The following is a 27,803-nucleotide window of genomic DNA, read 5'->3' on the forward strand; positions in this document are numbered from 1 at the left end:
AGTGCTGCTTGCTTACTAGAGGCCTCCCATGGTCAACGAAATATGGCCTCACCCTTTCTGGTAATGTCATTGCATCATCAGAGAGCCTCTTGCAGCCCTCTAGAAGGACAGGAGGCAGAGTTGTGTCCCCTAAGATATTCCCTTTCAGGTGTTTCAGAGTAGCAAAGATTATACAGTAGCTGCATTTAACAAGTCTGTTATAAGCTGTTCTGCGAAACTTCCATATTAAGCCTTGTCTTCCAGGTTTGAAATACCTCTCATTCAAACTGTCCTCTGACGTTATTCTCAACAGTGCACTTTTATGGAGAAGGCAAATAATGTGATATGCTTGCAGAGGGCTGAAAATTAATGTTTCAAACTTGCAAAAAGCAGGCATGGAATAGTGTGCCTTTATAAGTTTCATACTCTGTACTAAAGTGAACATCCGCTCTGTATAATGTGTTGGTTATATATCCTTGTCTAGTCTTTATTTTCCCAAGAAATTATGCCTGAGAAGAGGGAGTAGTGTGCAGAATTTTTTCTTTTCCTAATCTAATCAGCCACTGCTGTGCAGAATCAAGAGTACAAATTCTTATGTGTATTGCACACCATAAAGCCCTTATTGTATGTGGTTGCTACAACTGAAACATGCCAATTTTGTGGATATTTAGACAAGCAAATAGGCTTTCATATTGTGATTAGTTCTCCAGTTTCTATACTATGCAGAATTGACAAAATTCTGCTGCAGTATATATTTCTTCTAGTGACACGCAAACAACTGTTTTGGGGAAAAAATAGTTTAATAGTTTCTTTGTCCCTTTTATATACAGCTCTCAATTTTTCTTCTTTATTCTGTCTGCAATTCATCAACCAAAGAAATTGAAATTATACAACCAAAAGGCATACAAAAGTAGCAAAACAAAATAAGCAAATAATTTTACCTCCCCCCGCATTGCTGTCTGTGGTTCTTTCTAGTCCAGTTTGCTCCTGTTCACGTTTACATCTCCTCTTCCTTTGATTTGCCTAATACCTGCATTAATGTATCACATAACCTTGCATCTGACTAGGAAGGTCTGTTGCAATAAGGTTATAATCTTATGCAAACTGCCCAGGGACTAAATCTTACAGTTTTGATTGAACAAGCATAGGATTAGGTTATATGAGACTTTCTGTTCTACATTTACAAAAGTATCATATAAAATAAATACCCTCCATGTCTCTGCTTTTCACAGAAATTGCTCACACAAAACTTGTATTTACTTTTAAAAGTAACTGCCGTGATTCTGTTTCTGCTCTGATTTGAGTTTGAAACACAAATCTAAAACCTCAGCATGATTAAATAGGCTTTCAACCAGAATTTTCCTTTTAGGGCCCTTCATTAATTTTGAAGGACTGCAACATTTGGGGGAACAAGCCAAAGACATAAGAAGGAGAGGTTGATGAATATTCCCTAACCTTCTTAACTTCTTCTGTACGTCACATGGAACCAAAGTATCTGAAATGGAGTACATGAAGCTTAAGTTCTGCTTTTGCAGAATCTATCTTGTTATGTTAATAGGTTCCTAAGGAAACTAATGTGAGGTTCAGAAACGGGGGTTATGAGCAGTGTCGCCCACCAAGATTAGCTTTCTTTTCTAATACACACTAATAAACGTCGCAATAACATTCATTCTGAAATAAAAAAAAATAAAAACATAAACAATAAAACCCCTGTACTCTAGAAGTAATTTGGACCATTCTCACAAGTAGTACATTTATTTGGATAAAACAGTTAATTTCTATAGGTCCTTGTAAAGGAAGCCATATTTGGAAGAAACTGTTGCACATATTGCAACTGCATTAGATATCAAGCTAAGCACAACAGGGTTGAAAGCTGAGTGTCTTGGATGTTTAGGTGAGCTAGAGAGCAAAGCATGGATATGCTATCCATAGCACATGAGCAAGCTGTAACCAGAAAAAGTAGTTTTGAAATAAACCTTCAGGGGCACATTGGTCCTTCTGATTAGAGTGGGTTTCAACAGGTTCAAATATAATTCTAATGGCACGCTAGTCAATCTAGTCAGCATCGAATTTCCCTCTTCATTACATTTTAGCTATCAATTTTGTTTCTTTAGATTCTTGAACTGGCATTCCAGCTGCTAATCTCTATACCCAATAAATATCCTGTGTGAGAGAGGCTGCCTCTCAACATATATGTAAAAAGTTTAAATAGTTGATGGCTGGTGAGCAACCTAAGTGTACCAGGAAAGATTTCAATAGCATTTTGTAAGGTTTCCAAATATTTTGTTCTAGGAAAAAAAATCTCTAGGATTCATAGAAACAACAAATCCATCCATAATATTTTTGCTGGAATTTCAGAAACCTATTCTCAATTTGATCCTAGCCCATAGGTTTTTTTAAAAAAAATAGTGTTAGATTACAGCTGGCTGTCAAAGTTTCTTGGTGGACAAATGCTAGAGAGAAAGTCCACTCCATTCATCTAAGAAAGGGAACTGGCCCTCAACGTGATGAAGGTTCTCAAGAAATCAGTGAAGTATGTTCTTGCTACTTCTTGCCTGAAAGCTAACTCACCCAAGTACATATATTTACATTACTTGATCACATCCATCTAAACAGGAACTGCTTCCATGTGGAAAATACTGTTCATAACTTGGCACGTCAGGTTCACACACATCTTAAAAGAGATTACCAAGAGCACACTAACTCAAAAATGTTTAGCTCTCATGAATTGAAAGGGATCCAATGGGATCCTGACAAGTCCCTAATCATGCATATGGGGATGAGGGTGACATTAAAGTAATAGATTGAAAACTAGGATAGAACAAAAGGAAAGTCTTGCTCTAATCCCGTGTTTCAGGGTCAGCAGCTACAGAAGGCTGCCTATGGCCTCCCATCTGAAAAGGGACTGGGCCAGGGTAAAGTTTAATTAGCCTAATTTAATTAGTAATACATATGTCCAGTGTGCAACACAAATTGCTCCCTGTCTACTTTTAAAATTAATTCCCCCTGTTCTATTTTGAAATCATGATAGACAGCTCTCTCTCTGCACCAGACCTGGTTTTTAAAGATGTGTTTAGCACTCTTGAAAGAGCGCTAGCCCTGTGTTGTCTAGAAGGTAGACTGAAACCAGGAGAGTGGGTTTTGCCAGCAGTTGCTAATTTTGTCACCATGAGGTGCACTATAGCTTTTCCACTATGAGGCTTTGCATGTTGGAATTCTTTTACAATTTTTATTATTGGGGTAGGGGAGTGCCAGTGCTATTCTGGCTTCGGTGGCAGTAGGTGCCATGGTGACGACTGCTACCATGGATGGGCCAGTCGTAACTGCACATTCACTGTGGCTGTCTACCAACTGCTTCTGGGTGTTGCCATGAGTCAGAATTGGACTCCTTGATCATTTTCCAGTAGTGCCATTCTCCTGCAGGTCTAGTCAAGGATGGAGCTTGCTCATTATTGTTGGCTGCTTCACCCCACATCTCTTTCACTGTTACATATTGTAGGGAGTAAGGAAGATGACCTTGATGGAAATATGCAAGTTATATAGGCCAAGGGGTCTGAAACATTTTTTAAGCCCTGGGAAACAAGATAATATTTCAAAACAGCTCAGCCAAATGCCTCCCTGATTCACTGGGGATCAGGGAGATTCTGTTATTACAGGTAGTCCTCACTACCAGCAACTCCATCACTAAGCAATGCAGTTGTAAAGCGAAAAGTCAGGTGACTGTGCCCAACTTAATGACATCAGTTCGTCAGTTCCAGCTGCAGTCATTAAATGAATCACTGTGGGTTAAGTGCAATGTCATGTGACTACAACTTGTGACTTCCTGCCAGCTTGCCCATTGATTTTGCTTGTCAGAAGCCAGCTGTAAAGGTCACAATCACGTGACTGTGGGAATGCTGCAACAGCTGCAACTTTGAGAACCAGTCGTAAGTCTTCTTTTTCAGCGCCATCGTAACTTTGAACGGATGCTGAATGAGTGGTCGGTAAGTGAGGACTACCTGTATAGCCAATCTCAATAAAGGTAGTTCTAGTCTTCCTATAGAGTTGATTTCCTGGTCTGGTCTATCTAGTGAGGCTGACATCAATCTTGCAAGTCTGACTGTGCTGTACCTCCCCCACCCTCCTTTCTTATAACCCTGTGAATCAGGGAGGCATCTGCTTGAGCTCCTTCTGAATATTACTTTGTTTCCCAGGTTTAAAAAATGTTTTAGCTCCTTTTGCCTGGGTAACAATTCTTGCATATTTCTGTCAAGGTCATCTTCCTTCCTTTCTACATGTATTAGCCAGACTATTCTTGGACAGGGATTTAGTGCTCTTTCTACAGAACAGTAATCTTGTCTTTAGAAAAACTTGACTGCCATGTCACAGTTGAGGAAAAAGAGTTGTACCAAGCAGGAACATCAGGGACACTTCCTCCTGCTTCACTCCACATATCCCTCCACGTCTGACAGGTGGCTAATCCATCATTCTAAGCACCTTCCTTTAGTCACCCAGGTCTGTCCCATATAAGGGGGAGTGATTAGTGATGGTTTTCCTACTGGAACCTATAAGGGAAACCAGGTTGGAGGAATCCATCAATTCTTTTCTTGGACTAGGCCCACAATAGGTGCCTAAGGACAAACCTTTCACCAGCCTCATTTCTGTTGCAAAATTCAGATCAGTAATAGGGGCAGTCCAGTTTATGCCAGTACACATTTCTACTGGCTCAAGGCCTAACACAGCTATCCTGATAAGCCCATGATTATAGGCAAAGTTGTTCAAGGAATTTTGCTCCATCATGGTGGGTTGGATTCCATAGTGTAACAGTCTAGAGTGTTAATGGTACAAGATGGAGGTAGATTTTATAATAGGTGAGACCTGTGCAAATCACAATAATAAAAATAAATAAATAAGCAAAATAACACAATTGGTATTTTTTTAAAAATAAATATACCAGTGGAAAACAATGTTTCTGTCCAATCCACTTCCGCATAGAAGTAAGAGATGGTTGGCAGATGGGGTGAATAAAAAAAATCCTTAAGTGGCTTGTCTCATTCATTCACCCTCATTCTCCAAACTAAAGGGGGCAGAGAAGGAAGAGTTGCATTGTGTGATACAGAAGTGTGATTTAATTGTTCTCAGTCGACAACTCCCCTATGTGAATGTGGACAAACAGAGATGCTGGTGGGATCCCAGTGCCATCCTTCGAAAGAAGATGGATGTGGCGATATCCTGTACAGGAAAAGAAGGTACAAAAAAGCCTTACTTTAAGCAGGGCAAAGCCAACCCTTTTTCTGTCTTCTCCATCTGCAGGAGCAAGCTAACTAAGGGAACAGAGGACACATTGTGAGAGCTCTTCTTCCTCCAGTATTTTGCCACTTTTCCCACCACACTTCCACTGGTTGTTTCATTCAGAGCTGCCAACTGTCATTGGCAACAGCTTGTTAAGGTCTTTTCTAATCTTGCTACCTCAGCCTTTAGAAATAATACATAGCAACCATGCAAGATGCCCAAGTATTTGCATGCATCACTTGCAGTTTTATTTTAAGCACTGGATTGTTCCTAGTAAAAGCCAGAAGGAACATATAAGCTTGTTTTTAGAAAGAGTTTTTCTTAACTGTTGATTCCAGCCTGAACTGGACCAAATTTTGAGCTCTAATTCTTCAGACTGTTTTGAAATGTTCCATATTCCTCTACCACCTTATTTGAGGACCCAAGGTAACTCTGTGGCAATACATGAACAGTATTTGTTTCTTATTCACAATACAAGACAGTATGAGTTCTCTCTCTTACACAACATTCTGTTGTTTGGCTTTTCTACAGCAGCAGATATAGATAAGAAACACACCTAAACAATATTTGCAATAATTAATCCAAGTTATGAGAAGAAAGCACATTCGGGGGGATTCTGAAGGTTGATCCATCCATGGCCATGGCCGTGTCTCTATATCTTTGTTTTTCTATACTGTGAAGTTACTTTTAGACATTTTGTAGTGGAGGGTGAATTTGTGAAAAAATATGTTTGAAATAAAAATGAACTCAGTGAATTATTGTATATACTTTATTGGTTAAACCCGTTTAATGAGGGCTCACTGGTATGTATAGCCAGCTAAAGAATCCTAGAATTTTAAATTTGGAAACATGTTGTGTGTTATATAAATAGTTGTCAAAGAGATAGGGAGTGTGGCAGTGCCTCGTTTTTGGTATGACAGGATAGCACCCCTTAAAGTACAATGTAAAAACTATTCTGCACCTTATCATTCCACCAAGCATTCTTAGGAAGGAAGGTTTAGCTACATTTTCATTTCTGATTTGCTGGCCTCGCCCAGGACATCAGAATTGCCACATTGTCCCTGACTGGGCAATGCAACAGTCATTCTCCCCGAAGAGGGTGGCTTTCCCTTATCTTCCATATGCTATAAAACTGAAGATAGCACTCTAGAAAAAGAAGAAAGAAATAGGAGATCCTGTCTGACAATATCCCAACAGAAGGTCAGATGATCTCTCCCCTGCTACACTCTGCAATGGACTCTGAATGAGTGCTCAAACTCAAGAATTTCTTCAAGGAGGTAACTAGTGTAACTTGTGCTGACTGTATTCATTTTATTTGGAATTCTGGGTATATCTGTTTTTCCTTATTTCCCCCATATTTTTTCTTTCTTTTTTTATTACTACATTTATAAACTTCTGCTTTTATATTTCCCAAACTCTTTTTTCTACCTTGAAGTTTGGTTTCATTAGTTTTAAAATCAAATTGCTCCTTAAAGTCTTTCCTACATGCAAGGATTAATGGCTTGACAACTGGCTCTTACATTCACAGAATTGTATTGTGATCCTCTTGCTTGGGGAAGAAAGATCCACAGCATGGTTTCTGTTTTTTTTTTTTTTTCCCTAGAGCTGGCTGAAGGGAGGACATCCTTAGTAGAAGGCCTAACAAATTCCCAGCTGGACAGATAACATTTTGACAGGAAACTCGACCTGATTGGTGGCAGCCTATCATAATTATTTTTTACTCCTTGGAAAAGGAGGTCTACCAATGTGGTTGGAAGTGATTCCCCCCAACCCGTTTATAACAGGGACCATCATTATTTTCATCCCCAGGACTTGGTGTGAGGTAATTCCACCCCTTGACTAGTGTAATGAGGAGTCCCATACCTGCTTTGACACTGGTGAGAGGTAGCGTATACTGCCCCACAAAGTCATTCCGAGATGCCTTGTCATAATCTTCCACCACAAAACGTAGAAGGGCCAGTTCTGGGACCCACACATGGAACCGAAAGGACTCACCCCACTGTGGGTTAAAACCTGTCCATGAATTTTGAAATAAAGAGAGGATGCCATCACTGTAGGGTATCACAATGTCTCTTTTAAGTTCCCCTTAGTCCAGTGTTTCTCAATCTCAGGAACTTTAACTCCCAGAATCAGCAACTCCACATCTTAAATTTGCTGAGATTGAGAAATACTGCCTTAGACTCTTCCAGTCTTCTCCCCTAAAAAACTCATACGCCTTCCCTCTTCAGTACTGTTTCTAAGATGCTTCCTTAAGCAGTTGTCTTCCATATCCCTTCTTGCCTCACAATCTTAACACCCTAATCTTGCAGGTGCTATTCTGAATGTTTGAAAAGAAGTCCTTAAAGCTGGTGGCATGTGCTTTAAGTTCCTCTTTCTTTCCAAAACATCGCTTCATGTTTCTAGCATGAATACACAGGAAAAAATGAAAATGTAATTGAAACTGGGTGTAATTAAGCAACTGAAATTATGAAGAAAAAGTTAGCCATGATTAAATTCCACTGAATTAAACAGGGCAAATCAGCTGCATTCCGAGGTAAAATCAGATTCAGCTTTGGGATTTTTCATGATTTCTATACTCTGCTATCTTGCTATATAGGAATATTCAACCAATGTATTTCAGAGATACTCTTCAAGTAAATCTTCTCAAACCTAGTAACAAAATGTTCTTTTTAGAATAGACCTCTAAAACATCACATTAATATAAAACAGCATAAGAACAGTATCTTTCATTAGTGTGAAAAAGGGTTTGCTGTAACTAGTTTTTGTTAGGCTTAACCCAAGGGGCTACAAACACTGTAATGCCATGTTGCTTAAGAAGTTTTATATGTCTGCATAATATCATCTTTCTCCAGAGCTCCCAGTTACCTTGCCTGTCTTTGTATTTCTTGAGTACCATTACCCCAGTCTGAATTCCACAATGAATGAAATTCTGCAAGAATTGGACATCAGACAAGTTTAAGATGGCTAATACTTTAAATTTATATTATTAAATTCAAGTGTATATTACACTTGATCTCAGCCAAAAGGCTGAGAAGTGATGAAACTTGTATATTTATTCTGATGATAGATTTATTTTATTCTGTCCAGAACGTGAATTTCATTGGTGCAGATTGCAGAAGGGGTATGTTACAGGTCCCATCTATGAAGGAGTTCCGTCTGATGGGACCCAGGAGGAGAGCCTTTTCTGCCATACCACCTGCCCTCTGGAACATCATCTCCCCTGAGGTTAGATTGGCCACAACCTTGTTGGTCTTTAGGAAATCTCTGAAGTCATGGCTGTGCCATCAGGCCTGGGGATCCTGTGGAGATGGGGAACCTGCGAGATGGCTGTATTGTTTGTAAGCTGTAGGTTGGCACTCTCCCATGTTTTTTAATGTTTCTGGTTAATTCTTTTAACTATTTTAACTGTTTTTAATTTTGTTTAAATGAGTTTGTTTTTTGTCATTTTAACTTGTGAGCTGCCCATATATGTGAGATAGATGGCTATATGAATTGAATGAAATGAAATGAAATGAAATAAAAAGAAGAAAAATGTGTAAGATCTAAGGCCCAACTTCCTTCATCTTTACAATAAGATTGGCTCACCATTGTTGTCAACATATTTAGTTTCTTGCTTGGCACTGTCAGAAGGGATCCCATGAATCTCCACTCGCACAAATGGATCCACAATGGAGCCTTCTTTGCTGTTGGGAATCTTGGGCAGCTGCTGCCCACTAATGATCTGAAAGAGAAGATCACATGAGCATGAAACTCAAGTCAAAGCTACAAGGCAGAAGCTGCAATGTACTAACTGGGGAAATTTGCAACATGCTGCTTAACGTGGGGAGCTACAAGAAAAGAACCTGGGCAATTCACCAGGAGCACTCAGAATCCCCAAGGCTTCTTTTGTTCCCAGCTGCCAACTGACCATAGAATTGCGACTCCTGCATTGGCACTGATGTTACTGAGCCAGCCATTGCTCTGGCAAATGCTCTCAAAGGGCTCCACCAGCATTCCCTCTGACTGCAGAAGCTGGAGGGTCTGCTAGAAGATACTCTGGCCATTACTCTTGGAGAGCTCATTGGTTGTGTCTATTCATTTGTGGGGCTGGCAAAATGGACCTGTGCTCCAGAAAGAGGAGATGTGAATTTTAAACAAAGAAAAGTAAATGGACTGGCTTGATTGGAGGGAGAGGAGAACACTAGGCTGGTAGCAGTAATAAGGAAAGGAAAGGAAAAGTGAGAAAAAAGTTCTTTTCACTCTAGCTGCTGGTTCCGCCTTGCCTTTTGCCACGTGTCATGCCCCCACACACATTTCAGCCAGCATCAAATGCAGCTCTCCCCAAATCTAGATCCTTAGTTAATTAATTAATTAGTTAATTAAACAAACAAACAAACTTCATCATATGTAGACTTTCCAGTGCAAAAGAAAGGCAATTCCAGGAAAAGTAGGCAGTAGAATTTGCCATAATACAGGGGAAATTTAAGGGAAATTTCCTTTAAAATATAATTATTGTTTTTATCTGTCATTGTGGACTTTATTGAACCATAATAGTGTAGCAGGAATATTTATACACAAACAGACAAACAAACAGACAAACATAATGTTAAGAACTTGGGGAGGGGCAGAACTCTATGATCACTGGCCTGGCTGAGTATGAGGAAGTTCCATATTTTTCTAGCCTCACCCAAATGTTTAAAGTTAAAGTATGGGTACAGACACATACAGTACCTTAACAACTAAGCTCAAGGGGTTACCTTCACCCCTGCTTTGGGGGTTCTCAGGGCTGAAGGCTGTCTCTCTATCCCTCATGAAACTTGGCTTCAACACATAACCGCAGCGGCCATTTTGACTAAAAAGCCCATCGTACAAGTCCATATCTCTACCAGCAGTTTGAAAATTCAAGGCCACTGAAATGAGGAAGATGAGATGGAACAGTTATGTTACTTTATTTATTTTTAAACTTATAATCTCACACCTATCCTCCACAGAGTTCTTCCAGACAAGCAGCAACTGAGAGAGAAGAACAATGAAAAAGCAGTAGAGGAACATCACCGTTTTTGTGCAATACAAATTAAATCCCAGTCTAACACACTGACCTAGTTCACACAATACATTAAGCCATAACATGAGTTGTTGTCTTATGCAAACCCAGCCAATTGTGGTTTCAGTAAACCATGGCTTAGGGAATAATTCATATATGTGAAATCAACTATTGTGGTTTATAAAATGGCTCAGTGCAAAGTGTAAACTTAGCCAATAGGGGCTTACCCTATAAACTCTGGTTAAGCGAAGAACTGCTTAGAGCAGCATTTCTCAACCTTAGCAATTTTAAGATGTGTAGACTTCAACTCCCAGAATTCCTCAGAGAGTATGCTGGCTGAAGAATTCTGGGAGTTGAAGTCCACACATCTTAAAGTTGCCTAGGTTGAGAAACACTGGCTTAGAGTGTTGTGTGAATTAGACTGCTGTGTAAAACAATCTTGCCCAAACTAATGCCCTCCACTCTTGTCCATTTTGTCACGAGGCTTCAAACAATTCACCCAGTATGCTGGCTATGCTATTTGGAAATTCTGAGAATTATCATTATAAGGAATCTGAAAGGCATCAGATTGGGGAAGTCTAGTACAGATCACATCTATTAATGTGTAGTTGAAAAAAAAGGGTGGCCTGACATTATTGTTGTTTTCTCACACTCCAGTCCATTCTAGCAGCTGCTGCTTATCCTATTGTCTAAGTTCTACTCCCATTAGCCCTTGTTTTGCTCACAGAGAAGCAAAAGATGGAGGAGGAGGAGGAGGAGGAGGATTCAGGAATTCTAGTTCCTTTCCCATATAAACACCAGCACCATAAAGACTAGCACTGGTCACTCAGGCCATAAAACGGAAAAACAAATAGTAACACTTTGAACAGTCAAAAGTGCAAAATTTCATATTTCTTCACAAAGTATATTCCTAATCTATCCAGTATATAACACAAATAATATAGCACAAATGATTGACTTTGCCCTACAAAAATACCTGATAGTTTATCTTTTTTTTTTTAACACAGTAGGACCCCAATGATGGTAGAATGCTTGGAGGTGACATTTGTGACGGATAATTGTAAATAAGAACCAGGGAGACCAGACTCTGGATCAAGATCAAATGCCAACATGGGCCATCTCCGCCCATGTATCCCATGGACATGACACAACAGCTCACTCCTTCTATTGTGCCCCAGCAAACGATATTCAGAGGTAGGGGGCCTTTGATCCTGATGGTGGTAGATAGCGATTAGTAGGTTCAACAGCCTTATGTCTTTGCTTTACCTCCTTTTAAAGTTGGCTAACTTGGTGATCATTTTACCATCTCTTGAGACGAGGTTTCTCATTTATTTATTTATGCTATTTAAAAGGCCGCTCCATAAAGAAGCTTTCAGGACAATTCGCAGCAAGAAATGGAAAAGTGATATGCCTTCTTGCTCTAGGTAAAAATGCCAATTTGCCTTATACTGGGTATTCAAACAACCCCACCGTTACAGTACATTCTCTTCCCTCCCCATCTTCTCCTTGTCATTTGCACCTTCTGCATACCCAGTTGGCACCCCACATTCCACATCGCCTGGGGGTTGAAATTGGAGGAGTCAGTCCGCAGCCCACTGGGGAAGATCCGTGTCAGTTGCCAGGTGTTATGGCGGACAAAGTCATTCCCTGTGGGAAGTAGTACACCAATGGTTAGGGATCCAGTAATGGCAGCAGTGATTAACGAAGTAAGAAGCCCAGCAGGGTTGTAATACTAGAACACTTAGCATTTATCCAGAACAAAAAAACAATGTTCTATGTATGGGTGCCTTGCCAGGCCTCCAGGCAAACTTAAGAAAAGAGACCATCCCATCTTATTCTCAGAGCCCTGAGAAAGAATGTAGAAAACCCTAATGTGCATAAAATAGTTATTTAATAACAAAAAGCAGGGTAGGAGGAATTTCCTGCATCCTTTCCAAGACTTGTTAGGTATTGTTACTTGTAAATTGCAGAATCATCCAGTTTTAGTAAAATTCATTTTAACCAACGCTAAAATTAGTGCTGAAATTAGCACATAGATGAGTAACATACTTATGGGGATTGTTCTGAATTTACCAAACTTGATTATTTATCTACTTATTTATTGATTATTTATCTACTTATCTTTATGGCTGGGTTTACATATTGCGCTAAGCTGTAATGGCAAACCAAACTATGAATCAATCATTGTGGTTCTGGGATTTTTTATTTTTTTTTAACTAATATGTTCCACGGCCTGAAAAAGTTTGAAAACTCCTGGCTTACAGTATGTCAGGCAAGTTAAACACAGAATATTGAAATTCTCTGTTTACATTAATAAACTTTATAACTTTGAATGAGACGCAGAATATGTTTAAACTCTTGCAAAGGATTGGATTGTGATTTATTTAATAAAATACAATTAAGCAAATACAGTGTGGGACCCCAAGCCTATGGTTTCCCTTACAGTGCTTTGTAACAGAATCAAGGCTTTAAATGAAAGAAGGTTCAGAACTTTCTTTGATAGCTGGGAGTTCCTTTTTCAGTCTTTGGAACGTGTTTAGGGAACATGACAATCCTCAACTAAGAAAAAAGGAAAGAGAAATATTGTAGCTTGGAGGCAGTCTACGATTTGAACTGAAAGATAGGGAGAAAACTGAGTTTCTAGTTGAAGTTGGAGTTGGAGAAAATTAGGGAAGAATCTTGATGTGATGAGGGAGCATGGGTGGGGAGGCTGTTGAATTTACAGCAGGTAGCCAACCTAGTCTGGGCTGGGCTAAGCAGAAGTGTGAGTCTGGGAGATGCCAGGTCTCAGTCTGTAGGTTAGACTGATATTCAAAGAACATCTCAGAAAAAGGCAGTGGCACTTCCACATTACTGCTAAACAAACTACTTGAATGTGTCCATGAAGTCACCAGGAGTCAAGCCTGACTTAAAGGAGACTTATCTTTTTAAATCTGATATAAAGTTAGTAGAATTGCAGCCTGCTTGTGTCTCCTATGTTCTAGTGGCAGAGAAAGTTGAATAAGCAAGAATAGCATTTGGGAGAATTATAAGCCCATTCATTAATCCTTGTCCTAAACATTTTGCCTGCCAGCAGATTCCATCCCCAATTTCTCACCAGCTTCTCGGATGAGCTTGCGAGCTTTGGATTCAGTGAAGGAAGACATCTCATATGACTTGTAGTGGCTGCAAGAATGTTGGAAGCTGCAGAAAGGTACACTCTTACAGTAGATAATACAATCCGAAAGTTCCTTGGAGAGGGACTGTTTGCCTTTCTGGAAAAAAAAAATTTATACACATACATACATACATACATATAAATGTCCATTTGCAGATTCTCCTTATTAATAAATAATAGACCATAAATAAATAAATACATACATACATACATACATACATAAAACCCTCTCTTTGCATGTGGAGCATGACTCCTTTGTCATTTCATCCGTTGAAGTTCTGGCTTTTACACAACAAATTTTTACTCTAGCAGTGTCCCCCCTCACTGCCTCCCCAAACTGACTATTGTTAAAATATGAGGGTGACACAACAATGTAAGTGGGGAGGGAGCGAAATTTTCTCATGGGGAAAAGGGAGGGATTAAACATTAATAGATAAATGAATCTACTGGAGACCATTTGGGGGGAAAATCAGCAGAAAATCTTGCTATTGTTAGGCTGTGATTTGACAATGAATTTAGGTGGCATGATTTTGGGGAACATTGTGGAAGGTACAAAATATGGTTCTTGGGGTGCAGGTTGCCCTCCCCTGTTGTAAATAGCAGGCCATCCAGGAGGGTATCCACATACCTTCTCTTTTCTCTTGTCTTCACTGCGCAGGGCTTCTTCCTCCACCTCAGTTCCTTCCTCGTCAATAACTTCTTCCCGCTCAGGCATCTTGTTTGGATACCCATTCAAAGAATCTTCCAGATACCCAATCTTCTTGCCCTTTAGAATGATCTTGCCCTTCAGTTCCTGCATGGGGACACACAGGCCAGATCGGAACAGGAAGGAGACTCTACTGCTTTTGACAGGGGCAGCTTAGCCAAGCTGGGTTGGCTGTAAGACCCTAGCATTTCCACAAGGGCAAGTTTTGATTGATGGCAAGACTGCTGAGTACAGCCATCTATCAACACTCACTTTGACTTTGTGCAAGGGTTTTGCACTGGTGCATTCAAAGAACACCCAACTATCAGCTGATAGTTGGGCTCATTTTGGACACAGACTTAGCACTATTCCAGAAAAGTAGTAAATCCCTCTTAAGAAACAACTCAAACAACAGCTTAGAGACACAAGGAGTGTTGCTCCATAAAGTGGCAGAGAACCACTATGCAGTCCCTCTATCACCATCAGTCAGCTGTTGTTCAAGCTGATCCAGATCCCTCAGCTGGGACCAGCTAAGAGCCTAGGAAGGTGCAGAGGGAGATCCTGGTTTGAAAGACCCAAATTATCCTGTTGCCCAAAACAGAGACAGTCCTGGAAAACAGGCTCCAGGAAGGCGGTGTGCCTACACCAGCTTAAAGTGACCAAGGGATGTGAGCCTGATGCCACCTCTAGTGGGTCACCTGACTGCACCACTGACCAATTTTCAGTAAAACATATTTTTCCATGGCAAAATCTGTGAAATATAAGGGGGAAAATGACATTTTAAGGCTGTCTCAAATATAGGTGGGGATGAGACAAAAAACACAGTTATGAGGACACAGCAGGGAAAAAAAAAAAAGCTTGGCTGTGCATATTTGCACTGCTGTTAGGTACAAGTGAGGAAAGATTCCGTGTAAGCTCATTTTGTTGTTAAATCTACATTGCAGACCCCATGATTATAATATCTGGCATAATTTAGGGCATTTCTATTTCTTCTTCTGCCCTTGATTTTTGTACCATGAAGCCTGATGGAGAATTCTGAAAACTTCAATACCTTGCATGCTCTTTTCTGGTATTCTGGTTGGTTAATATCTATCTGCTTATCTATGAATTTGGGAATGTCTCTTAGTTTTATAGTCAAGTTTAGAAAAGAGCTAGCCTGGATAATCATTAGATGAAAGTTCATGAATTACCCTATGTCCTTACTTGAGGTGAAGGCAATTGCACAGGAACAAGGCCATCAATGGTGTAGATGAGGAGATGTTCTCCCAGGATGCCTTTCAGCAGTTGTGCCATGATGTCTTGTTGCTCTATGCTGCAGTGATTCTCAATAGACAGAATGATGGGATAATCAGAAACCTGTGTGATTGAGGATGACATAGGGTGATAAATATGAGAATGATGGTAAAGAGTTTGGGAGATTAAAGTTGAAGACAGGAACCAAAAAAGGGCAATGGGGTTATTGCAAGGATCACTGGAAGCTGATGGATATCCTGCTTGTATAGCCGCCTTTTTACTCAGGAAATTTGAGGATAATCAGGTTTCTTGAGGATCCTTAGGGTTGTGGAGTAATATCATTGCTAGAAAGTTACAAAACTACACAGTCAATAATAGTTGAGAAATCTGTGATGTACCCTAGCTTATGTGCCCACAGAGGGGGCAAGAGAAGGCAAATAACAAAATGTGCATTGTGATGTCCAAACACAAACTCCATCCCATATGTATTTGTGTACGGACATTACAACACCTGCCATTTTGAAATTTTGTATTTAGGAACAGTTACCCATTTGCCCAAGTTAAATTTCAAAGAGGAATGAGATGGGTTCAAGTAGAATTATATTTGAGCATGAATGATTCTCAAGGCCACCTGTGGTACATGGATTTTTCTTCAAAGCCATGGGGAGAGAATTTAATTTAAAAATTAAGTAATTATACTTAATATCATAGTAAATAGTTGGTCATTGTAGGTTGTTTTGGAAGGGACTCTGAGTTACAATAAGAGTGCTGGTGAAATAGATCTCTAAGGCTACATAATACCCTTATTCAGGAAGATAGCTGACCCCATTGTAGACAGAATATACCCTGCAACTTAGCATCATTCTGTGCTATGTTAAACTCCTTCTGCTCAAGGCTAACCCATTCATACTTTCATCATCGCCCCCTTCCCACCTAGCAGAGGTCAGCCCTATTCCTTGTGGTAGAAGTGTCCAACCTACCCAGAATGCATACTTCTCAAGAGTTGTCACAACATCCCGGAAAGGGATCTTAGAAGTGAACGTATAGCCATGATAGACAATTGGCTCTCCATTAGGTCCATCCCAACAATCAACCTCTAAGCACCGGCAGCCCCGTTTGAGAGCCCTGTGGGGAGAAGAAAGCAATTCATTGGCCCTTCGCACCTGAGTTCCCGTGTATTGGCAGTTTCCTCAGCTGCTATCTGGTTGAAGAGCAAACATAGAGGAAAAAAAAATAAAAAGAGATCCCTTGATTGCAACATGTTTCTTTCCACTTCCACAAATTAAACGACAATCTGGGGATCAACTACCAGGCTTTCTCCCCTCTTCCTTCTTTAAATATTGTATGAATATTAATACATTGGTCCATGCCTGCTAGGTTTATAATGTAGCAAAATCTTTCAGGGTGAAATGGTTTACAACCAGGTTTTTTAAACTGTGTTCCATAGAAGTTGTGAGAACTATGAGGGGTTCTATGAGAGACTAAGGGGGATGCACCCAAATTTCTATGCACCCAAATTTCTATCACTAGAGCTTTGTCTCTTGATTGGAGGCTCTGAGAATTTTTTTTTTAACTAAGATGTTCCAGATGTTCCGGGGCCTGGAAGTTTAATTTTTTTTTGTTTACATTATTTTACTAAACTTTATGTTTATTTTTTTAATAAACATGATGATACCTGATATATCCTTCAACACTGCTTTGTCCTCGCAGCTGGTCTTCCATCAGATATGTGTTGTGAGAGGAGGAGATAAAGTAATGGCAGAGAGGCTGAGACATATCCTGGAAAATCTTCCTGTGCTCAGGGTTGAAGATGGAGCCATCTGGTGAGCAGAGATACATGAGGAATCCATCTGTGCTCAGTATATGACGAGCCTTGCCTATGGGAAGAAAGGACTGGTGAGGAGAAACAGAAATGGATAGGCTTCTCAAGACAAAGGCTCTGCTGAGAGACAGACACTGAACTGAATAAGGACTATTAAACAGGAGCCTTTGGGGAGTCAGGAAAAAATAGATGTCTTAGCAGTCTCTGTGACAATGGGGTCATGAAACTGATACAAGAAGTAATGCTGATTATGTGGAATTCTGCTAAAACTGGAAAGTCACACCTTGGATGTATCATTGAGCACTTCACAGACAACTTGTACCAGCATTGGATGTTTATCCAGATTACAGACCCATCAGTTTCCCTTTTATTTCCCTACGAACTCACCAGTCTCAGATGGTTCATATCTGTCAATCAGTTCCATGGCTAGCTCATCAGTGCCACCAACTTCCATCTGCTCCTGTTGCAAGAAGTCCACAAACTCCATAAGGGTCAACTTCTTTCCATCTTCAGAGTATTCCTGGAAAAGCTCAAGCACCTCATCCCGCTGAGTTAGTGCTTTGTAGAACAGCACAAATTCCTCTCCCTCCAGTGTCCCTGTTTCTGATTTGTCAGCCATCTGTAAGGAATGGAGGACTTTGACCAATGGTTTCCTTGGATAGGAGGCAAAACAAGCACAGTCAAACCAGGGCAAATGAGATCTACTGCCCACTGATGGAGCCAGTGGAATTAAGAGCCTTTCTCCACTTGGATTTAATCAAAGAGCAAACATGCCCTAGCAGCATCTTTCTTCTGTTAGTTCCCATAATGTTGCTTTCATCTCATCTTGAATCCATGAGTGAGACAAATTAAACCATGCTTACTGATGTTAAAAGAATGTTTTCCCTCTTCTTCTTCTTCTTCTTCTTCTTGGAAACTGAAGCATTCTGTATGCATGTATGAGGATTCCTGAGGCTAGGAAAACTGGACTTGAACAAAGATTAGTGAAGTACACTTTATAATAGAAAAGAGATTTATTTCCAAAAAATACATTATAGGGATAGGCAAAGCCTAGCACATAGCTAATGAGTGGCTACCGGGCACTGAGTCAAAAACCATACGCCATGTGTGTCCATGTGCACATGCCAATGAAGAAAGGCAAATAAAAATGATCTGAGATCAGCAATCTCATAAAATAAAGAGCAGGTAGAGTTAATAAAGAGCACTCAGAGTATATCCTTAACGCTCTGTCTACATCCCATGGTTCTCTCATGATCAGCTGGTAATGAGGTTCTGAAGAGTCAGTGCCAAGGGGTTCACATCTCCAACAATTCTGATCCTGTCCAAAGAAAGCCTTTGTAACATCTGTTAGCCTTTGGAGGGAAGTCAGGTGGTTGGCAGTGATTGAACTCACAGGCAATTAGAAGCGGGATAGGGATTGGCAATGGGAAGTCAAATTTCACGCTGGTATAATTTTTTGCTAATGCAAGGATGGGTGTGGAGCACTTCAATTCAGCAACAGAGGAAGGCCGATATTGTTGCTGCTATTACATGAACTGCGTGTTGCAATATTTTGCATGAGCCTCATCTAATGGGCTTGCATTTACTTTAAACAGACAAGATAAGAAGACAGAAGCTGTTTAATTATTGGTTAACCCTTTTATTACTCAATTTATTTTACAATTGATTGTAGTATTCTAAAAACACCAGACTACAAATCCTACCACTCCCATCCAGCATGTTGGCTGAGGAAGAGAGTATTAAACTGAGGACTGACAGCACCCGGTTGTCCTGTGTTATTGTATTCCCGGAAACAAAGCATTTACATTGGCAAGGAACTACAGCTAGATGGATATTCCACTGGGGTATAGAGTGACTGAAAACATTGTATGCAGAGAGCGAGACAGGCTAGAATATCTGCTCTCTCATCAGTGGATGATGGTGGCAATGTGACTGTGTTGCCTTCTTATGAACAAGCGAAGGAATCGCTTTTATGTAATCTAGTTCCACATATTCTCCCCTTTGGCACACACAGATTTACCTGGAAGAGCTGGAAGGCATGGTCTTCATTCATATCCACATTCATCATCCTCAGCAAGTACTGTACCTCTTTGAAGTTCATGCGCCCATCTTTGTCTTTATCAGCTTTTAAAAACCAGTCACAGATCCATGTGCAACCCAAGCATGGATTAAGGAAAATAGACTCATGGGAACTGAGCAGAGATATGTCTTCAAAGCATGAACATTGCACACAAACATGGCATAGTTTTGCCAGAACAAAACACACTGGAAATCAGCATGTGTTGGCACCTTGCTGGTTCAGGACAGACGGTAGTCGAAGCAGTTAAATTGATATACTATAAATTGAAAAAACTATAGGAAATTCTCTTTTGGCTGTTTTGTTCCCTATATTTTATAAAGGGAGGAAAGTATTACATTTTTAACTGATGGTTAAAATAATAAATAGAAATAAAAACATTTATGTAGATGTGTGAGTGTGTCTCCGATATTAGACTCAAGCTGAGCTTCCAAGGCCTTTCCCCCCTTTTTGTGGGAAAAGCACTGAAAGGAATAGTAGATAACTAAAGATAAGGATATTGATCAAGCCTCTCTTTTTGATCCATGTTAATGACAGTCTCTACAAGGCGCCGCAAACCTTGGATCCAACACTGAGCTTCCTCAGCTGAACCAGCAATGAGGTCTAGGTTGCTTCGCCGCCCATGGAAAACAACAGTGAAACAGCACTCAGCAGGGAACTCCTCAGCCAGACTTTGCAGTACCTCTGATTGATGTCCTTCACGAACTGTTTCCACATCACTTACCGAGACTTGAGGGAAGAATAACCAGAAAAGACAAGTCTTTACATAGAGGGTTGAGCTTAAGTTATAAAAGCATTCCTCGCTTCTCTATCTGGACTGTACATAAACACACACAGAGGAATCAAAGTTATTTTTTTAGAGCAAAGGAAATTAACTAAATAAAATGAATAAAAACATATCCAGGATAATTTCAGAGTAGAATTCTCCTTACTAGTTGAAGACAAGATGATTGCACCCAGAATGCCACTGACTCAGCAGCATCATAAAAGGCAGAAAAATGACAAGAAGGCATTCTGTGCCTCTATGGGGCATACAATATCATGCAACAAAAATAACTTTAATTGGCAATTTGGTAGCATATGTTTGATGCCTGAAGGAGAATTCAGCATTCTCCTACTTGGTGTCCTCCAGATGAGGTCAATTACATAAGACCCAACATAGCTAAAGTAGCAATGGTCGTTCTACTGCATAGAGAATCAGCCTGGGGGTTTCACCCACATCCCAAACTTTAGTTTTCTCAAACATACTGTAAATACTTTAAACAAACCTTTAAAAAATCCACTCTTTAGAAAATGTCATGCACATATGAGAAGTTGTGAGGCTTGACAGCACACATGTAGACATACACATCTACATAACATTTTGCAAAACTTTACCTTCTTCAGTATGAGTCTGCTGCAGCTCTGGAGCTGTGCCAACCAATACTTATAACAGGCTTAGTTGTCTTTTTGCTCTTATTGTGCACCCTGAATACTGACAAACTTTATTATACAGCTTTGTGAGTAGATTTGTGCACAAAGAAAATGTCCCAATGTCCCAATTCTTGTACATTATTTGCAAGGGTAAACTCAAAGACAGTTTTACTGAGAATCAGCCCGGTTGCAAACAATATGATGCAGGCAGTCAAACTCACAGGCTGATTTGGCTTTGCCAGACATCTTGGATTTGTACCAAACGGTCATGCAGTCATGCTGTAACATGAAGTATCGTTGTTTCTTCCAGTTCTTGGATTTCACCTTGCGCATCATTGTTCCCTGTTGCATTTGAACAAGATTGTCATCCAGCTGCACACCTGAGCAGAGGATTGGACATTTCAAGTCAGGGAGTGTGTTAGTTCTAGTACGCTAACAATCATATGCAATTAAACGTAAATGTGAGGCACCCTGGTCAATGTTTACGCTTCACTGAATCCCTAAGTGAACAGAATCTGACACAACCTGGTACATAGTTTAACATGTCATCTTTCTGCAAATTGGAATGCATAGTTACTATTTGTGTGCAGTTGTTCACAGTTGTTTCCAAAAAAGAAAACAGTGAATATAACAGGTGCAAAAGTTTGGATGTCCTTTCAATCAGTGCTTTGTAACATTTACTTTGGCAGAAACAGTAGCTTCCAAACATTTCCTATACACAACTAAGAGTCTAAGAAAATATCCACTAATCACTTTTCTTAACCAAGGGCTAGGCTGGGGCTGGGTCAGAGTGCGGCAGAGACCCTTGTAGAGTAGTGGGGAGCTGAGTAGCAAGTAACAGAAAGCAAATACTGGACTCTCCAAAGATGTAGGGAATTTGCTGAAGTTTATTCCCTCTAGTCCCTTGAGCATTCAGGAACAAGAGCTGAAAACAAAAACAGCCTCATTAGAGCCTCAGCAGTTCAAAGCAAGAACTGAAAGTAACATTCAAAATAAAATGTCTGTCCGAGGAAGTCAACAGATCTGGCAGCAGCAGTTTAAGGCTTGTCCTCCTGGTCTCACACCAACGATCATCATAATCATTTCAGCCTCACCTCTGGGGATGAAAGGGACTCCCTACTTGAGAAGTCTCTGGCCCCTTTCTCCCCTCTGAGGAAGGCTTTCCTGCATGAGACACCAGCTCTCTTCTCTGCCTGGCCAATGAGCTGAGTCCCAGCCAGGCAGTATAGAAGGGTGGGAGAGTTAGTTTATATAGGCCTGATAAAGGTAATCCAGCAGGTGCTTTCTCTGTAGGCTTCCCTTTGTTGTCTCCTCAACCTTCTTTTCCAACCTCCACTGTTTGCTCTTTCTTCAGAGCATCTTTTAAGCTCAGCAGGCCCTGAGTTTGCAGACACTCATACTCTGCTGCTGTGGCTTACTCACAAGGAGGCTAGTGTTTTCCTTTCACCACACAGGGCTTAATGAGTTTGAGCAAATAGCTAGATCTGCAGGTTCAGCCCTCTGTTGATACATATTCCATGCTTTCCACAAGTCCCCAGCAGCTGATTCAAAGGCTGAATAGGAGGTGCTACTGAGCTTCTTCAATGCCCCCAAGTTTCTGATTCCAGGGATAAATCAGTTCCTCCTTCCTCCTGCCCACCTCTCACAGCCCTGTTAGTTATTATAGCTGACAGGCATATGATGGTGGGGTTGCTTGGTGTTGCAGGAGTCTCTTTCCTACCACACACTGTGAATCCCACACCACTGTGAATTTAGTGTTCTTCAGAAACAGCTGTAACCCATTTTTTAAAATAGCTGAACTTAAAATCTGGCAGATGTATGTGTATGTGTATGTTATAACAGCCTCCTTATTACCACATTCTATATCTCTCCAGCACCTGTCACTTGTTAGTTGGGCTGATCCCTCTCCAAAGCCTAGTGTATGGAGGAGAAAACAGTTCTCCTGGATAATGGGTTAGATCTGGATTCTCCCATTACCCAGAGCAAAATAGCTCTGAAAAACAGTGGCCAGGGAACAGAGAAGAGGTGGAGGGGATGCCTATACAAGCTGAAAGTACCCAATAAATATTCAGGGATCATCTGAGTACAACTCCACTGAAACATCAATGAACCATGTCAGATTGTACTCATGATAAAATTGGTAATGCTGTTGCCTAGTTATGAGGAAACATGCTACTTTAAAACTGGAACAACTAAGGAAAACTTAAGGCAGCCTCCGGTATGGATTGGAATGAGATGGAGGCAATGCCATCAGGACATAGCAAAGGAATGAGGTATCCAAGGCGTAACCACACTCTGTTTATGTGCAAGTGGAGAAAGGTCCTAAGTTGCAAAAGAAAACAGTAACATTAAGTTAAATGGCATTTTCCTTCCAGCAACCAGAGTCACCCTGTCATTGTTCACCTGCCTTCTCCTTTGGGCCCAGACAGAGATAGGAAACAAGTAAGCAGGCACATATAATGGCTACAAGGACTGAACTGATGGGCAGGCCTCAATTAGGGAAGGCCCACTGTGGATGAGTTGCCAGTACTAGTGGCTCCCCAGAGATTCCAGAAAATACTTACGAACACTATAGAGAAGTGAAGACATGGTTTGTCCTTCTCTAGCTTGGAAGAATTGACACCTATAACACAAAAAGTAGAAGGAAGTGAAAGAAAAAGCAACAAGTGGAAGACTAGACAGAATACTCTGTTTCTTGGATTTCCAAAGACGTCTCAAAAGCGCTTCAAATTTCCTATGAAAAGGAGATATGTAGGGTGCAATCTTATGTACATTTACTTGGAAATTATCCTCAATAATCTCAGTAGGCATACTTCTAAGTAGAAAGATGTAGAAGTTAGTCTTGTTTAGATGCTGGATCCTCCCTTATATTTGGAGGACATCACTTTGGGAAATGGTATAAAGTCACAGATTGAAACACTGGCTGATTAGGATATTGTGGTAGGACTGGAAAGCGACACAGGTTCAAATTCACACTCAGCCATGGAAACTCACTGGGTGACTTAGGGCCAATCTTTCATCCTGGTCTACCTCACAAGGGATAAAAATTATAGGAAATATTTACATGACACCTTGAAATCCCAGAGGAAATGATGGCATATACTGAATCATAGCTAAAGTACCAAAATTGCAACTCACAGGCATTATTTCTGCGCACACCACAGCCACCCTAACTGGATAGACCCTCAAATTTGAGCTTCTCTTTTGTACTTCTGAGGTTGGGGAGATGCCAGCTTCATCATATGTTTATGTTTCAGCAAAGTATATAATTTATACTATTCCAAGCAACAAAAAGTCCCCAAGATAGGATCGGTTCTATTATGAAGACAAAATATAGATAATGTAAATTGTTTCTTTGAAAATGTAAAGTGAGAGTTGTGAATGCTAATTTTTTTTAAAAGAAATGGCATCATTCATTAAATGACATCAAACCAAAACTAAACCAACCCAAACCTCAAAATGTCCAGCTTACTACAAACTCACACAGCTTAGTCTTTCAGCCACTGCATAATTACAACTGTCCTGTCACAAATTCCTGTGGTTAGGAGTAGCCACCAGAGGCAGTTAAGGAAGATTATGAAGCTTTTAGGTAATAGAAGCCACTTGAGTGGTACAGCTAGGTAATTTTAGATCCTAGATTGAATGGTCTCATGGGTGCTTCTGTTTTGAAAATAGTACTTCAATTAATTATAAACGCACCATTGATATCATTTTTCTATATCCACAGCACCTTTGTATGTTATACAATTGTTTCGCTATTCGTGGCATACAAATCTGTTTTCCAGCCCTAACACTTGAGCAAAGGCATTTTTAAACTCGAGGCACGATCATATTTTCTGTAATAAAATACAGTTGGGTGCTACTGGCTGGAGTTAAACATTGTTACTTAAGGATATGCATCATACCGTGGCAGAAAAAGCGTGTGTGTGTGCGTGTGTGTGTGTGTGTGTGAGAGAGAGAGAGAGAGAGAGCGAGAGATTTAGGCATGATAATCTCCAGCTGCCTTTCAAATGCATCTGAAAGCAAAAAGGAAGGATGCGTCATTGTGGCGGCAGCAGCCTTGATGGCCTGTTTGTTGCTGCCCCATCACCAGCTGTTCTTAAGTGACCCTTGATCCCTAAATGCTTCCTGAATAGCCTTTTCCAAACTGGCTATTCTCCAGTTGTATGAGACTACAGTTCCCAAAATTGCTAGGCAGCACTGGCTGAAAATTCTGAGATCTGTAGTCCCAATATGTTTGGAGGACATCCATTTGGGAAAAGCTGTTCTAGAAAAACTTTTTCCAGTGTGGCCTTGGCCATCAGACTGGTAATAATGAGGACTTCAGTGCAGAGAAAATCAATGCTGAATATCCAGAGTGCTTGGCGCTCTGGAAGATAATGCACCCAGGGTGGAATTTCAGGACAGTGCTTTTAGGACTCTTCTTCAAAGTGCATTAAAGTGCTGCTCTCCACTCCTTGAGCTGGTATAAATTGCAATCTCCACATTGCCAATTCTTAGTCTGTCACAGGAATGAATCTGGCAACAGATGTTATACTGACAAGCTAAAGAAAGCAATTGGTGGTTTTTCCTCCCTCCCTCCCATTACATTATCTGCACAAAGATGGAAAGATGCTGAAATACCCACAATGGAGGAATGGTTGGTGAAGATGACAGAATTTGCAGAGATGGCAAAATTGACTTGCTTGACTGGAGAAAAGACACAACTGCATTTGTCAGTGACTGGAAACCCCTTATGGACTTTTTGCTGAAAATGGAAAAAGATGAACTTGTGATTTATGGTTTGATGGTTAGAAAGGATAGAGTATGGAAAGAAGGCAGCCGTGATGTAAATTTAGAGAGAGAGGATAAAATATAAATGCATCTATAACTGCTGTAAAGAAGACCGGCAGCCACTGCTTTATATCTTCTTTTTCTCTTTCTTTTTTTCTTTCCTTATCTTTTTTTTTTCATTTCTTTTCTATTTAATTATCACTTTTCTTTTATTTGTCTTTATTTTTATTTTTATTTAAATTTGTATTGTTCTTACTTTGTATAAAACCTCTTTAATAAAAATTAATTTAAAAAAAGAATGGCAGGTTTAATCACTTGTCAAGTTCCCTGACTGATGCGCTCTGGACGGGGAGGTCCTTTGTTCCTGTGATCTGTCAGTGAGGCTGTTTCTGAACATGGATCTGACAGTCACAGCATGAGGAGGAGGGTGTTGTCTGGAGCAGGTGCATCTCTTTTATAAAGAGATTTTTTACAGAATAAAAACAATATCAGTTTCAAGAAAAAAAAAAGTGAGATGTGATCTTCCTTTAAACGCTGATATAAAGGTTTAATAACATTCCTTTAAACTGAACTATCAGAGAAAATGCCCTGTGACAATGCCTTTTATGATCCCCTAAATGAGAGTTGAGATCTCCAGTTTTGTTTTATTTTTCCAAGAAGAGAACTGGGTGGAGATTATCATCCTTCTTTCCTGAAGAAGTCAAGGGGCTCAAGCAGTGTGAGTGTGCATACAGCATGAGAAAGCAACCACTACTTGGTTCTTTGCCAGAAAGCCTATTGACCTGAGCCCTACTCAAATGCAAAATACATCTCCCAGGTGCCCAACCAGCATGGTCGATACTGAGGGAGGCTAGCAGTTGTGATTCAGCATACCTTAAAAGCCACAAGTTCTATTCCTGCTTTAGAAATAGGGATCTCTTGGAATATTATTGTTGCGAACCCTCAGCCCGCATGTACATGTTAATAAACCTATCAAAGAATTAATTTAACAGAAGCAAGATTAGATTCCAGTGACCACCTAAGGAGAGCAAATACTGGGTACATACTGCTAACTTAACATGTCTCATTATTCATAGCGGGGTGGACATTTATCTAAGAAGATATCGCTGCACTAAGTTACATACAGGAGTCGGCTGTTTATAGTATGTCTCATTAAAGTAATCAAGCATCTGTATATTTTAATCTATCCCAACTGAATGCTCACCTTCCTAATTGACGGATGGGGGTGGGGATGGAGAAGGATGGCGGTCTATTTCTGGAAATAAAGGTGATAGTTAATGGTATTCCTTCTTTAAAACCATCACCTTTCCTTTTTAATGCTTTTTGGAATATTTTGAATCAGCTCAGAGATGGATTTTAGGTTAAGAAACCTCACAATGACATCAGAAGACATGGTATGCATTTAATGAAGTGATGTGGTAGACTTCTGGGAAGAGCTCCTAGCTTTTGGAACAAATGGTTCTTTCTTTTTAGCATGACTGCTGAAAGTCAGTGCAATACTTTACTATAAGCAATTACAATCTCATATAAGCTCCTTTCTTCCAGTTACAAAGGCAAGTCCTCCAGGTAATTAATGGATATCTTAGCAAAAGACCTGAAAAAGGTTTGAACCTGACCAGGTACAAGCCTCTGAACAGAAGCTCTTTATGCAAAATGAATATTTTAAGATGGCTCTGACCTTGGAATTGCATGCTGTGTCCCACTCATTCAGACACACACCTACACAAGCACTAATGTACATGAAGAAGACAGACAGGCAAGGGTAGGCTTTAGAGGTACAGGGGATCTATGTAATATTTTGCCCAAGAAGTCCATCCAACTGAGTGAGTGGCAGGGAGCATAGAGCCAAATGCATATTGCTGGCTGAGTGGCAAAAATAATTCCTTCCATGACCTGGTGCATCTGAGTTACTGCATTCCAGAGATTCTAATACAGTAGCCTAAAAAGGGGGGTGGGGGAGGGAGATATATAGATATGAGTGTCTTTTTATTCTTATTATAAATAGTTGGGATAAAAAAAAAACTTGGTGATGATTGTAAAACAATCCAGTAATTCACTAGAATATTTCAATCTACCATCTAGCTAAGTGTCATTCAGGCAGCAAGGAATGGAAAGAAAAAGGTTGGACATATTATCCAGAAGCAGATTGATTCAAAATGGGATTCCTTGTGATCTTCTGTCTTGTTCCAATTACATTGCTTGGCCGCTTATAATATTTTAGGCAGTCTATTTCATAAACAAAAGTGCTTGGTGGTGCTTTAATCTCATCAAGTGGAGTGTGGTCTACGATACGCAGTAATAAATTTGATAGTCCTCCAGGTTTCAAAAGACTTGTTTTTTCTGCAAGAAACTAACATGACTGAGCCTTTC

General features: G+C 40.2%; 1 protein-coding gene and 1 pseudogene across 1 annotated transcript in view; both read right to left on the reverse strand.

Moving 5' to 3' along the window:
* Nucleotides 1-642: 642 nt before the first annotated feature.
* Nucleotides 643-27,803, reverse strand: part of PLCD4 (phospholipase C delta 4) — a 36,696-nt gene continuing 9,535 nt past the window's right edge. The window contains exons 2-16 of the mRNA XM_088146378.1: nucleotides 23,225-23,283; nucleotides 20,882-21,040; nucleotides 19,748-19,976; nucleotides 19,191-19,320; nucleotides 17,558-17,789; nucleotides 17,024-17,225; nucleotides 16,329-16,473; nucleotides 15,319-15,471; nucleotides 14,059-14,223; nucleotides 13,371-13,527; nucleotides 11,804-11,920; nucleotides 9,961-10,139; nucleotides 8,836-8,971; nucleotides 7,114-7,263; nucleotides 643-5,190 (exon numbers count right to left, since the gene is read on the reverse strand). Coding sequence (XP_088002504.1) covers nucleotides 5,087-5,190; nucleotides 7,114-7,263; nucleotides 8,836-8,971; nucleotides 9,961-10,139; nucleotides 11,804-11,920; nucleotides 13,371-13,527; nucleotides 14,059-14,223; nucleotides 15,319-15,471; nucleotides 16,329-16,473; nucleotides 17,024-17,225; nucleotides 17,558-17,789; nucleotides 19,191-19,320; nucleotides 19,748-19,976; nucleotides 20,882-21,040; nucleotides 23,225-23,249 — 2,283 coding nt within the window. The 5' untranslated portion in view covers nucleotides 23,250-23,283 and the 3' untranslated portion in view covers nucleotides 643-5,086. The remainder of the gene's footprint in view (nucleotides 5,191-7,113; nucleotides 7,264-8,835; nucleotides 8,972-9,960; nucleotides 10,140-11,803; nucleotides 11,921-13,370; nucleotides 13,528-14,058; nucleotides 14,224-15,318; nucleotides 15,472-16,328; nucleotides 16,474-17,023; nucleotides 17,226-17,557; nucleotides 17,790-19,190; nucleotides 19,321-19,747; nucleotides 19,977-20,881; nucleotides 21,041-23,224; nucleotides 23,284-27,803) is intronic.
* On the reverse strand, nucleotides 8,141-8,289 carry LOC112541402 (U2 spliceosomal RNA; annotated as a pseudogene).

Source organism: Python bivittatus, unplaced genomic scaffold (assembly GCF_059951505.1).
Source record: "Python bivittatus isolate LINGU-HERP-01145 unplaced genomic scaffold, Pbiv_v1 ctg000480_np1212, whole genome shotgun sequence".
Lineage (NCBI taxonomy): Eukaryota > Metazoa > Chordata > Lepidosauria > Squamata > Pythonidae > Python > Python bivittatus.